We start from the raw sequence: 14,453 nt of genomic DNA, 5'->3' as shown, positions 1-14,453 counted from the left end.
AGAATTTAATTCCCATTTAGAGGGCAAAATAAACTGAGTTGCAGAATAATCACAGAATCCCAGACTGGTTTGGGTTGGAAGGGACCTTAAAGCCCATCCAGTGCCACCCCCTGCCCCGGGCAGGGCCACCTTCCACCAGCCCAGGTTGCCCAAAGCCCCGTCCAACCCGGCCTTGAACCCTTCCAGGGAGGGGGCAGCCACAGCTTCTCTGGGCAGCCTGTGCCAGGGCCTCACCCCCCTCACAGGGGAGAATTTCTGCCTTAGGTCTCATCTAAATCTGCCCTCTGCCAGTTTAAACCGTTCCCCCTCGTCCTATCCCTACACCCCGATGACGAGTCCCTCCCCCCTTTCCCGCAGCCCCTTTCAGCCCTGGGGGGCCGCTCTAAGGTCTCCCCGGAGCCTTCTCTCCTCCAGCTGAACCCCCCAACTCTCCCAGCCTGTCCTCACAGGGGGGCTCCAGCCCCCCCAGCATCTCCGTGGCCTCCTCTGGCCCCGCTGGAGCAGGTCCGTGTCCTTCTGCTGTTGGTGCCCCAGAGCTGGACCCAGCCCTGCAGGGGGGTCTCCCAGAGCGGAGCAGAGGGGGAGAATCCCCCCCTGGCCCTGTGCCCCCCCTGCTCTGGGTGCAGCCAGCACACCTTGCTGGCTCACAGGCAGTTTCCATCCACTAGGGTATGTCTGATCTCTTCTAAAAATCCCCTTCAACACATCTTGCTTCATTTTCTCATCTGCTGCGACTCCATTCCTGCACTATTCCCTGGGCCTTTCCAAAGTGCAGCTCATCTCCCCTCTCTGCCCCCAGTGTCCCTCCAGCAGTGTCCCATCCCTTTTAACCTGTGTAGGCCTTCTCTGTCTTTTCAGTTGCCACCAAGGCAAAAGGTAGCCAGTGCTGTGGGTGGCTCATAGCAAATGGAATCTGGGAAAAAAAAACGGAGCTTCCCTGGCCCTTCTTCAACAAGAGTAGTAAGGTGGAGGTGTCTGATTGCCAGCTGGCATGAGGATGCCATCCACGAGGCCTCTGTCACGTTTGTCTGAAGTTGGCCAATGCATTTGGAAGATGAGTGGGAAGGAACTCAGTTCTGCAAGTCCCATCTTCTTCAACCAGAGGTGGTATTTTTTTCCCCAATATATGCACCATTACGTCTTTCATGCATATGGCCAGTTTGCTCTTAAATGACATCTGTCTGGTAATTCCACATTACATGAGATGGTTGCTGCTCTGGTGAAGTCCTGAATGCACACAAGAGATGTGAGAAAGAGGACAGGAAGGGAGAAAACATTTTACAACAAGCTCAGCTGCTTATTTAAACTAACACAACTTCTTCAGGATAGGAATTATTGGGGCTATTCTTGGAACATAGTCTGGATTATTTTGATTTGAATGGTTTTCTTTTATTTACAAGTAAGTGTGACAAAACAGAGTGTATTGTTTGTTTAAACTGTTTCAGTTGAAAAAGCAGGTTTGCTGGTAGCCACCAGTGAACCCCCAGTTCCTGATTAGCACGGGCTGGAGTAGGGACAGTGTCTGTTGCAGCAACACCTTTCACGAGTCGTCAGCCATCCTGCAGCTTGGGTGATGAAAGAGGATAATCCAGTGCCATTCCCCAAGGCTCTTACTCCATCTAAAAACACCTTCCCGTGTCCTTGCCTACAAATACACGTAGCATTTGCAGTAAATCTTCCCAGTTGAACGTGGAAGCTAAATGTCAGTGTGGTGCTGGCAGAGGGAGGGTGTAAATTCTGCCTGTTGGGATGGTCTGGGCTGCAGAGTTTCTCACCTGCAGGTCATGAATAAGTAGCAGAAGTTACAGCCCCCCACCATTTTGAGTGCCAACAAACAGAAGAAGGAGTCCGCATGAATAGACTCTCCTGGGTAACTGCATCATGGAAAAGATGAGCAGCTGCTGCTGGGAACACAACTTGTCCCACTTGGACCTTGGAAGGAACTTCTGCAAGATACTGGAGTCTGAGATATCTTCTTGCTGTTCTGATTTATCCACAGATGCTAGAAATTACAGTCAGCTTTTTAGATCATTTACTGCTCTTTCTGTTGGCTTGCCTGTTGATTAATACGAAGTGGTTGTGGGGAGAGAATTCTAAGTCATTAATATTGAAGGAAATTTTTAGAGAATGCATGGTTTTGTCTATAGCTGAACTTTGCCTCTTGCACAAAACAATTTACAGTCGCTTTATTGCAGGGGGCTTTGTTTCAGCTTTATAGCTAAGGTGGGTGTCGAGTTGCCATAGCTACTGGGCATCATGCTGCCTTTATGTGGGCTCCAGAGCGTGTTCCATGAGGATCAGGTGCAACTTCTGAATAATTAATAGCATCCAGGAAAAGGGAACTGGAATTTTGTTTTAGAGGGCTTTCTTCTCGTTGTCCTCCACAGTTAACTGCCAGTGAAAATTACAGAAGCCATCATCCTAAGAAGAAAGGTCCCTATGACATCTGAAAGAATCTTTTCTGTTTCATTTTAGCGTGTTCTCGCATTGTTAAATACGGTTGTTCCCTCTTAAATATTATCTTGGATATAAATATTCTAGAACTTAATCTGTTGTCAATGTCATTGTCCCTTCTGCAGCTTCTCTATGTGACAGGACCGGGGCTGCACCCTGCCCTCGGGGCTCCTCTGCATGCTCCGTAATACCAGTCGTCTTTGATTTTCTTCCCATTTAATAGAGACAGGTCTGTCAATGCCGAGCGGATGAGTGAGCAGATGGATTTTCATGGGTGACTTGGTCGGATCAGTTCATGTTGTCTTATCGGGTGTATATTCTACAACGATTCTTGGCAGCCTGTTCCAAAACAGAAAAAAAACTGCTTCACATACAGGGCTGGATCATTGCAGCTTCTCCCAGCTTGTTAAACACATGTGAGGCCAAAGTCTTTGGAGATTAGTGACCTCGGTGCTGTTGGTGGTGATTTCTTGTCCTGAGAAAACACCCAATTTCTGTTGCAAAGAGTCCTGGCAGCTCCTGGGATATTGTCTTTTCCTTCCGAATTGCATCATGTTGTTGATCCGTTGCAGTACGTAGGCAGGGAAGCATGGAGTGACCTGTGTCTCGGTGGTCTGGTTTGGCCCAGAGAAGCGAACGCTGTTGCGACAGCAGCTCCGAGCTGTAGGGAAGGTTTGGATGGCTTCTGGCAGATTTTTGGCAGGTCAGTCTCTGTGCAGCCAGCCTTGCTCCGATGAGCTGGAGGAGGTGCTAAAGCCAGAGACATTGCAAAGATTTCAACATTCGTCATAGATCTGTATTGCTGCAGGGTTTCAGGCAGCAGTCTTACTTTCCACAATTTTTTTTTTTTTTATGAATTACCTTCACCCCCTCCTCAAGAACAAGAGGAACAGAAATCACTGTGCACAAACCCACTCCTGGTGCTGGGTAGCTTTGGCTCAGACTGAATTTACATTCTAATATCTCCTAATCTCAGACCTGACACCTGCTGGTAAAAATACCATAAAATATTCAGACCAGGGTAGTCTGTTCTGCATTAAATCATGGTCATGGAGCTTATTTATTGATTCTTCAAATTATTATTTTTTTTTTTTTAGATGGAGAAGTCAATCTAACTCTTCCTTTTGCCATCACCAGTGTATTAAATTAGCTTGAAACATTTGTGAGGCTGATTCAAAACTTAGGGTTGTTACATCTTTAAATTAAATATTACTCTGAAAATTATAAGGTTGTGTGCATGTATTTTTTTTCCTTTAATTAACGCTATTAGGAGCAAACCTGCTGGGATTTGAAGTGTTTCAGAGCTGCAGTAAAAGTCAAACAGAGAAAGTGAATGCCCTTTATCATTTGCATTCTAATGGAGCTCCACTTCTTTCAAAGAACCTGTACTTTTCTCTTAATGCCTTTTTCTGGACTCGTAGCTTATTACAGCTTGATTGCTGCCTCCAAATTGCATTTGTATCAATGACAGCCTTGGTGACGTTTGTCATGGAGGTGGTGCAGAAGGCCATGAGGATGTTGGGTTTGAGAACCCAGTGAAGGTACTGTGTTTTCGGGGACTGGAGAGCTGAGGTTTGGGAGTGAGAATTGATGTCTTTGGGTAGGTTGGGGAAAAATAGATTTGTTTTGGTGGCAGAAGGAGCCAAAGATAACTGCTTTTGCCCCAGAGTTTGATCTCGCTGTCTAACTAGTTGGTTCTAATAAAAAGCTGCTGTAGTCACAAATTCTTTCTCCTTCACATCCATCAACTGTTTTGCTATAGTAGCACTACTGGTGCTCTATCAAGTGTTTCAAGTTACTTGTGTGTTCAAAGGATCCAGAGAGAAAAGAGGTTTTAATGCTCTGCCCAGCTTGGGAATATAACTAGAATTTACATTAACATTGCAATTAAATATGATTTAATTTTTTTTTGTCCTGACATTGATGGCTAGCATTTAACATCACTTCTTTGTTGTACTTTAATTATTTTCTCTCCCTTTTTTTTTTTTTTTTAAAAAAAGACATCTTTCATTCCCCTAAGAGAAAAACTTATTTAACTATGATTGTTTAAACAGGTAAAAACATAATCTTTCACAGTCCAAACTTAGAACTAAATGCCGCGTGGTGTGTGTTAATTAACTATGAGTCTGATATGAGTATCTCACCTGCACAGAGGGGCTTTTCTGATGCCCTGAATCCTGGAGAGCCAATATTTCTGCTCAGAGAGAGTCTGGATGGGCTACGTGGGCATCTGTAACTCCTTACCTCCACCTTCACGCCGCAGTAGTGGTGCTGCTAAAATGGAACAAGGAATCCTGAGGGCTCAAGTTGCTGCCTTGTGCCAGGCTCGGGCTGTCACAGCTGCATCAGTACCTGTACCAAAGCTGTCTGGTTCCCTACTGCTGGAGGGTTAGTTGCTGGGGGTGAGGGGACAGGATCCTACACAAAAATCCCAGCTGTGTGATTAGGTGCTTAAAGAAGTGCCTGTGGAGTTATAAAATATCAGGTGTCCAAGAGTAAAGCATCTGGAAAATGGAGACATGCTATACTGCTGGTAACACCAATGTGCTCTCTTAATGTCCGTCTGGGTTATACCGTTTACTTAAAGCTACCTCAGTGCTGAAAAGAGATTGTTAAAGTGGAAGTAAAACAAGTGGCTGGTGGATAATGCACGAGAAAAATGCAGAACAAACTTAGGACTGTGTTTGGGGGTGGATCTGAAGGATGGGGGAGGAGGACACTAGTTCCTTTGGTCGGTGAATTTAGAAAGACTGTTTAATTTGGTTAGTATTTCAGGTACCGTTTTGGAATCGTGCTTTTTTGCTACACGGATGACTCGTAAAAGGAAGTCCTTGGATAAATGTGAGAAAAGTGCTTCTAATGTTGAAAGCTGTTAGGCTTCACAATAATTGGATGCACTCTGAGAGGGGCTTTTAAAACTGCACTGGTGAGCCCACGCTGGGGGATAATTCTGCTTTTGTAGAAGATGGACCTGTTTTTGAAAGAAACATTTTTCTTTTGCTGATTTTTTTCATGATCTTTTGGACCAAACCTGTCAATCAAAAATCCTAAACATCAGTTTTCGGTCTCTGTGTTGCAGCTGGCTGTGGAAACAGTAGGAGTATTTTCTCATTGAACTCACATTGTGGAAAAAATCTTGAATTTTGTTCACTGCATCTTCTTCCTGTCCCTCTTCATGTTCAACCCCTTCCCCTTTACTGTTTTGTAGTGAATGTGGTCTGGAAAAAAACCTGAAAAGTGGTGCTACTACTAGATAGACCTGTCATCTCATTAGACTTCTTTTTAACAGCCATCTGCTTTTTCTGGATGACTTCTGAATGCTGATAAAATAATGCTTCCTCTGAACCCTGTTCTTATTACCCTGTGCTTTACCTGCTGCCCAGCTGACAGCCTGGATCGATTTTGATTGTAGATTTTCTTCTCAAAGGCTTACGTACCAAGCTGTGCAAACAAGGTGATTTTCAGTTCACACGGATTTCATCGAACAGCTCTAATGGCTTGGAAGCTATATGGAATTAATGCCCTCCCGAGCGAGGGGTTTTTGGGGGGAAGGACCTAAATATCCCAGTGTTCCTATTATTAATATCAATTAAAAAGAGTGATTTTATTCTGGAAGTTTTGGGGAGCAAATAGCCATGGTGGGAAAAGTGTCCAGTTTATCACAAAGATTTTAAACCCAGACTGGGATCTTAGATGGATTTTTCTGGGTTTCGTGATAATAATGTTCCAGCTGTCTAAAAGTATATAACTGAACACGTGTTATAGAGGCTTCCAGTAGAAGATCCTGTATGGCTTGAGTTCTTTTGTAAAGATAACCAGTCCATAATATATACATCTCCAAAAGGCGTATTTCTGTGAATAAAATACATCAGTGTTAATAGAGGCTTTGCTTCTTTGCACTTAGGATGTTCTTTTTGTGCAGGTAATAACTCCTGATGACAGTTTTAAATAACTAAATAAGATGGGAGTAGCTGTGAGGCTCTCCAGGAGCTTGGTGTCAAGTGTTGTGGCACAGAAGCCCCTGAAGTCTCAGAGATGGACCATTCTAGTACGTGAGAGCTGTGCAAGAAGGTAGCCAGAACGTTTGCCAGGCATGGAAAAGAAAAAAGGCTGAGGAAAAGCAGGCTGATGGTGGGGGTCCTGGCTGGCAGGAGTGGTAAAATGGAGCTGGCCAAGGGGAAGGGATCTGTAAGGGGACTCTGCAGGGCTGGGTGACTCGGATAATAAAATTACAGTGGATTCAGATTTGCGGAGGACACACATCGGTGCTGCATCAGTTATGAGGGCATGACCATCGGTCTGCCCAGCCTGATCCCTAGGAAACGTGGATCCGTTTATTACTGGAGTTCAATACTTCAGTGCCAGGAGCATGCACAGGCTCAGGGAAGGACGGGTGAGGCACAGGGTGCAAGTTATTTAGCACGCAGTCATGTTGCTGTGCAGAAAAACTACAACGCTGAGGGAGTAGTAAGAGTGTGAACACCAGCACTGTGCTGGTACCAGAAGGGTCCAGTACTGGTGAAACACCCGGAGCGTGGAAAAGGAGCCCAAGTTCTGCAGAAGTGCCCTCTGAGAGGCACGGAGACCAGGAATTTTGTCTGGTTTATCTGAAAGATTAACAAATTAGAAAAACAAACAAACAAGCCCCACAAAAAAACCCAAACAAACAAAAAAATAAACCCAACCAACCCAAAACTCTGAGTATTAAAAAGCCTCTTAATACAGTGTCAATGGGCATGGCAGGAACCAGCGGCTGGCAAAAGGAAAGCAGCTGAATTAAATGAAGTTGCACACTTTCAGCCAAGAGGGTGATTAATCATTGGAACGAGTTCTCAAAATAAGGTATTTTCCCAGGCACTGTCTAGTCAAATGTGATTAACAGGCTTTTGTGAAGAAGGAACAGGGTAAAATGCCTGTGACACGCAGGAGGTCAGCCTAGCTGATGTAATTCTCCTTTACAGCCTTAGCTCAGCAACGCCAGGAAAACTTTAGAAAGGTGGCATCAGAGATTCCAGCTTGCTGAAACTAGAAGGGTCATCTTGACCTGAAAGAAGGAAATAGCCAGCTTGGCTTTTGGATTTCACTGGGAATAAATAATTAGTATTTAGGTAGTTCTTTCTAGTACTAAATGTTCACGCTTGCAAGGCAGCACATCTAATCTAAAGCCAGATAAACAAGCATAGAGGTGAGGCATGGCCAAGTGAATCAGCAGCAGACCTGGAAAAAGACCCAGTGTCTCCCGGATCCCTGGCTGAGACAGGCTTGTCTTCTTGGGAGGACTCAGCTGTCTGAAATCCAGCACGTTCTCCAGTCCAGATCATTTCTTAACTCTGCAAGGCCAAACATGACAACATGAATTAAGCCTCAAATATCACAAAACATGTTCTGACAAAAAGCGTGAGGTCACCAAGAAATTATATTTTATGTTTTTTTATTTATAGATACTGTCATATATATATATATATATAAAAAGAATTAGGTTTGCATTTACTCAGTGATGTCTGTGTAAATACAAGGCAACACCTCTGTAAGGCAGGTGTTTCTCTTCATTTAGGAAGCACTGCACTCAGCACTGGGCAATACCGACTTACCTAAACTCACCTAATGGTTTCTGTTACTGGGAACTCATTGAGATTTTTGGCAACGTTCCTATTTGTTGATGTCTGAGCACCTCGAGGTCAGAACAGTGACCATGTGGGTCTCGTGTTTCCCATGCTGTCAATCCCAAATGCCTACATTCACTTGGAATGATTCGCTTAAGTGTCAAAGGTTAGTACTCACCCCTTGATTTTGGGGTTGGGATTTAAATGAAGAAAATCCCTTGGTGATAGCTACGGTAGCTACTTCCCCAGTATTTATGTGATGTTAAAACTGCAGTTCTTTTGCACATAAGGAGCCTGAGTAATGGGGTTTTCTGAGGCTTCAGGTCTTGATTTTATGTTCTTGGCATATATGCTGTTTGCACATAGTACCGGGAAGACAAGTGTAGAGATGCTGAGCAAGCTTCCTTGGGACGTGGACATATTAGGTCAGCCTGCCAAGAAATTTAGATTGCTGATTTTAAATAATAGTGATTAAGATTTATAGAGTGGTGAAAATTTGTGTTTAAAGTTCTTTGTGTGTTTTTTTTAATTTTCTCTCTTTTTTTAAAAATTTTTTTGATTGATTTAGATGCTTCCTTTATTGGCTAAGGCTGGCTGCAGGGTCTGAGTGGAGTCAGCCCCAATCTCTCCTACATCCTTGGCCCCGCCTGAGTCTCCACGGCGTGCCAGTGATGGTGGGATCATTTTCTACGAGTTGAACTGAGCCTGTTGATTTATTTCACATAATATCGCGTGGCCACCTTCCCATCAAGCACCGTGGCAGTAGAGGGTAGCTGAGATGAATCTCTGAGCTACAGCACTTGCAGGGGAAATTGGGTCCCTGGAAAATGCTGTTTGTTTTGGCCAACCCAGATTTAGCACTTTGCTTTATGCTGAGATGCCTTGCGGATGCTTTTTCGCTGTTTCTGGATAAATTGTTTAGAAATGAGTAACAGAGCTGTTGCAGTTAGAGGTGTTTATGAGATAAGGGGTGGGGTTTTTTTTTTTTTGGGACTTGTAATTTGGGTGCCTGCACCACAAAGCATGTTAGCAGTGAGATGGGGAGTGGTGCTGCTCTTTAGAGCACCCTGGTGAGGGCTCCTTGTGTTTTATAAAGTGGATCCTTCGCTGGTGTGGAAAGTAAAGCATCCAAACCCACAGGCTGCTGCAGCAAACGTTGGCTTCTTGGCATAACCGCTGCCCCAGTGCTGGGTAGAGCTGGTTTGTTTGCCTAATGTTCACCAAAGACACTTACTTGGGCATGAGTAGGAGCTGCAAAACACACCCGGCAGATGCCATCACCGGGGAGAGCATTTGGAAGCCCATTTTCTGTCTTTCTGAGGTTTTCTTTCTGTTGCTTCTGGCTGCTGACAGCTCCTTTTTCTCTGGGAAGAGGTCGGCTCTGTCCTGCCTGGTTTGACCTGTTGAACAGAGATCTATACCCTGTGCAGTTTATTGCCTGGCAAAAAATTGAATTCCTTAAACTCCCTAAATGAATTTCTTTTGGAATACAGCGTGGCTTGAGCACTTGGCTCAGGGAACAGCCGGGGCAGTGATTCACGGTGACCCCCCATGCCCTAACCCACAGGTTGTGCCACTCAGGATTCCCACCCTAAGTTAATGTACAGGGGAAAAGTGATTAAAGAAAGGCCCTTTTTCTGTCTGTGACAGGCTTGGGAGGCATTCTGGGGAAGAGTTGTTGTGCAGTGGCTTTGTAATTGCTGGGGAGAAGTAGTTCAGTGTGTGAATTAATTTCACCAGCAGAAAAAAATAGTGGCTGACTTCTGCAAAGGGAGGTTTAAGCTTTATCGTTAAGAGATGATTAAAATCTGCCTGGACTAAAATAGAGGCTCCACAGATACAGAGGAAAAAGAGACTGAGGTGGTTTCTGCTGAGCACATGGTCTTGCTTACCCTGGTGTGTGTTTTCCTTCTCTCTCCTTCAGAGACAGGATGGCTTTTGTTTCACAGGGTATTTCTGGAATCCTGTGAATGTGATGGTTCTGTGCTTTCAGGCACAAAAGTCCAAGTATCACCTTTGTTTGGAGATAAATTTGAAATAGATTAAGACATGAGCAACTGAGGGAAATAGTTTTTTACAGTAACTCTCATTATTTTGTGCGATTATATTGCTAATAGAAAAATTGACGGTTAGGAGCTTCAGAAGAAATAAAACACATTCTATGATGTGTTAGTCTACGGGCGTTTTTTAAAAAATACATGTAAGTTAAAAAATCAGTGCTAAGACCCAGTCCATTTGTTTTTCATAGTATCTGATGATAGTGTCAATCCTGAAATACTGTGCTCTTTCACTCTCCTTCGCTGTATTTTGGTCTTGTATTTTAATAAATGTGGCTGAATGTAGCTTGTAGCTGAAATAAATGCACAGTTACTATAAGGCTTAATCTTACTCCATTTGATGTCATTCACATATTCTGACTTCTATGACAACCTGTTTTCTAACAAATCAGCTCTACCCTTCTTTCTCTGCCCGGTCCAAAGCAAAAAAAAAAAAAAAAGGTTAATGAATTGCCCTGTTTACAGTTGTGTCAACTGGTCACAGTATTCCAAATATTTCTTAAACATCTGTTAAGGTATGTTACTGTGTTAACAAAAAAAAAAAATATTTGGCAAACAAAGAGAAATAAGTATTTTTACAGTTATTCTGTCAAGACAGTGGTAGCTCTGACATCCGTTAAGTGTGCTACTTGTCACCCTGGTTTTTATCACACACCGGTTCAGAGATTAAGCTGTGCTGCAGATTTTTTTAAGTGTCCAACTGCTGTTCAACTCTCTGTACTACATCAAATCAGGTTTTATATTTATCTCAGCTGTTTCACTTTGTTAGATCTTAGATTTGTTATCTTAGCTGTTTCACTTGTTGGTAGAGTTGTTTCTGCCTTCTGAGATTATTTGGGATTTTTCCTTTGCTTGTGTTTAGTACAGCTGAAAATCTCACGTGTGGTTGAGTCCGATCAGTGCTATCAATGTGAAACCTTTAGGAGAGGGGTTCCCAAAATGTCATCTGTGAGGCATTAATTAGTGGACTTCATCTTCCCAGAATACTCCCACCCCAGTGGGGAACAAGCAGCAGCTCCTGGCTAGGCGGTTGTTGAGCATTGGTCTGGTGACGTGTTTGATTCTGAGGGATTGTATTAAGAGAAATACTTATGTGTGTGTATCCCTGATTTTATTAATTTCATTTTTGCTAAAACATACCAATTGTAAGGAATAAATAAAGCTGCTGAGATCGCCCTGCACACACCTGCATTTCTCACCTGTTCTTCATGTGCGGTGTCCCCCCAGCTTCACTTCTGTACAGAGCCTTCCACAATCAGCAGAACCTGATCCTGACAGAAAAATACAGCAGGAAGCTACACAGCAGGCAGCTTCTGGTGTCAGTTTTATGGGTGCATACAGGTACCTTTTAGGTCATATTTTTCAAGGAGATGTGATATTTTCTCAGCAGGTTGAAGTTGAAGTTTACCGGAGAGATTCCAAGAAGCTTCCTGGCCTGGGAGACCCCGACATTGACTGGGAAGAGAGTGTCTACTTGAACCTCATCCTACAGAAGGTAACCGTGGTCCTTAGCTAAATTTCATGGGCTGTTTGTGCTAGAGAAGTTTCAGGGCAGGCTTTGATCTGTCCCCTTCCCTCCCTAGCTTGGGGGATTTGAACACTTCTGAAGGATAGCAAGAAAGCATGGTTTTAATTTTGCCTTTCAGAATCTAAATGAACACAAACTGAGATGTGGATTATTTTTCAGCAGTACCCTAATAGCTTTCCTCAAAAAAACTTTAAATACATCCAGTGAAGCTGGGCTGAAATGTTATGCTCTGTAACAAAGTTTTACAAAATGGAAGGCTTTGTCAAGTTTAATAGTTTTTGAGAGTGAACGAGGCTGTTAGACAAGCGGAGTTCACAATACTGGTACAGCTGGGAGAGGGAACTGCTAAGCAGAAATGAGCTAAAGGTGTTGTGTGTACTGCACTGGGACTTTGCTGCTCTTGACATCAGAATTTTAGTCAAACTTTTTTTTTGGTTGGTGGAAACATGAAGCTAGCACAAATTATTTCTTTAATCAACTCATAGGTTGCTTAGTTATTGCATATATTACACTGGTGCTTAGGAAAGCTGAACGGTACTACAGTCATTTGAGATCCCTTAAGTTTTGTTGATGATGATCTCTGAATGAGAGACCGCTGGCTTATTGCACACATCCTGGAAAATAAATTGTTTTCATTCTCTCTCTTTCCTCCCCAAAGTCTCGTTGCAGAACTTCTCTGCAGAGAGCAGTTTGTGCCTTTATTTGATGCTGAATAAAACCAGACTCTGTTTGCTACAGTCAGAATTCAGAGATGCTGTTACAGCTGGGCATTGCTGTCCACTTGCTCCTTACAAGTTTTTCAGGTTGTTTGGCAGGCTGTGGTCATGGTTTCTGACCTCTCTAACGTGTTGCTTGTGCTCATTTAGTGTTTCCATTTTTCCCTTTCCAAAGGGAGCGTTTCTTTTCCGTTTCTACCTTAAAATGTGCTTGTGTCCGTGTGCTGTGCTTATTCCCCCAGCTGACCAGTAAGCTAGTGTTAAACAATATTGACGGGAGGTTTTTTCCCCCATAGGTTGTGCACCTCAGCAAGCATATGTGCAAAAGATCTCAGCATCTCTGAGATAATAAACAAACACGGGCTTGAAAATTGTCGTTTCAGCACAGTAAAGAGAACAAAGAAAACAGCAGTACTGAAACATCTTACTTCTTAGCCAGACTGCTAAAAAAATTTAAGACGGACTGTGTTCTGCTTCATGCATGTGAATGTTTTGTTTTTCTAACTCTAAACCTTTATTTCCTCTATCTGGTACCTGGGTTCAGCTGGATTATGTGGTGACATGTGCTGTGTGCACACGCTCTGATGGAGGAGATATTCACATTCACAAAAAGAAATCTCAGGTGAGATTACCCTGTTTTTACTCTGGATAAGAGAATGGCATCCAGCATTATCTAACCCTAAAGACTATATCAAAACCAGGGCAGTGGTTCTCAGGCTGTGCTCTGACAGATGTACCCTGGTGAAGCATCTCAGATCTTTGTCTAGTGACATTGCCTGCCACTCCTCTCAGTGTGAGATCTAAATGTCCTTTATAGCCCTGCTCAAAAAATTGTAAAGACCTCTGCATGCTTTCGAGATCTCTGTCTTTGCCTACTGGATTTGGGTGGGAGGGTGCTGAGGGGGGAGTGTGCCCAATCTGAGGGTAAACCTGAAATGGTATGAGACCCGAGTTATGAGAAGCCTTCAGGGAAAATCTGTAATGTAGCACTATTAAATAGTAGACAATTTACTGATTACCAAATTTTCTTTTTATTGTTTTCTCTCCTAAACTGTCTGTTCCTTCCATTTCCACCCCAAAGGCTTTTATCACTTGCTCACGTGCAGCATACAGTTAATCTAGGCTTTAGCACAGTGGAAGAGACTGAATAATAAGTATGGAGGGCATGGGAACAAGAAACCCCAGACTTCTTCACTCGCATTCCAGCAGATCTTGCCACAACTTCTCCTAGTTGGCAGAAATGCTGCTTTAAAACACCCCTGTTGCTTTTAAAAGGCTGTTTCTCCAAGGCATTTCCATTCATTTAGCTCATTCAGCTGCTTGCATGGCTTTACCAACAATAAACCAATGCTCTTTAAGCCTTTAATTTTGTTTTACCTTTTTTAAAACAGTTGTTGCTTTGCTTGCAAACAAACCTGGCAACACTGATTACTGTGTTTGTCATTTGCATTAGTTAGGTGCATAGTTCCCTTCTTCTGGGGTGCTGAGACACCACGTTACACCACTGATGTAAGCCTTTTATTCCTCATTGCTTTTTCCACTGTTTATTAGTCCAAATTTCACCCCCAGTCAACTTCTGCAAAATTTTTTGAAGAAAAATCTGTAACTATTACTTGCAGGTTTGAAACCTGGGAAGATGAGGATGAGGGACCAGTGTTCAGAATCAGGAGGGGGGTCTCTGTTCCTCCAGGCTCGTACCATGGGCCTGCTTATAAATTTTTCTTTGTCTCCACTTTTCTAGGAGAAACACCTTAAAACTTACCAGTACATACTAATACCATTTCAACATCCTGAAGCTGATCTATGGAGAGAAAGAGAGAGGGTAATTCTATATACCCTGGAAAACAGCAGGGCACTTCATTGTAACGTGCACCAGTGAGGCTCTTAGTTTTAAACAAACAAAAGCCAACTTTTTTGGATCTGTATTATTACTGCCCTGGTGGTTCTTGCTTTACCTTATTTCTGTTTTTTGTATACATTATCCTGTCAGTGTGCAGCCAGATGTTGGGTAGGTAGACCCATGACAAAGCCACCGTGTTCATACCGGTAGAGTGCCTGAGGCACAAAACCAGTGTAAAAAAGTCTGACTTTCCCC

The 14,453-nt window shown here is 43.4% G+C and overlaps 1 protein-coding gene across 6 annotated transcripts in view; it reads left to right on the top strand.

Moving 5' to 3' along the window:
- The window catches only part of KIAA0930 (KIAA0930 ortholog), a 97,478-nt gene that overhangs the window by 46,573 nt on the left and 36,452 nt on the right, over nucleotides 1–14,453 (top strand). For 5 of the 6 annotated variants that reach the window (XM_074901766.1, XM_074901769.1, XM_074901768.1 and 2 more), the window contains exons 3-4: nucleotides 11,502–11,609; nucleotides 12,903–12,980. In XM_074901766.1, coding sequence (XP_074757867.1) covers nucleotides 11,502–11,609; nucleotides 12,903–12,980 — 186 coding nt within the window. The remainder of the gene's footprint in view (nucleotides 1–11,501; nucleotides 11,610–12,902; nucleotides 12,981–14,453) is intronic. The other variant, XM_074901765.1, reaches the window with a different exon arrangement.

Source organism: Athene noctua, chromosome 3, assembly GCF_965140245.1.
Source record: "Athene noctua chromosome 3, bAthNoc1.hap1.1, whole genome shotgun sequence".
NCBI classification, from domain to species: domain Eukaryota; kingdom Metazoa; phylum Chordata; class Aves; order Strigiformes; family Strigidae; genus Athene; species Athene noctua.
Note: the sequence above shows the minus strand (reverse complement) of the source record. Positions and strands in the feature narration are given on the sequence as shown.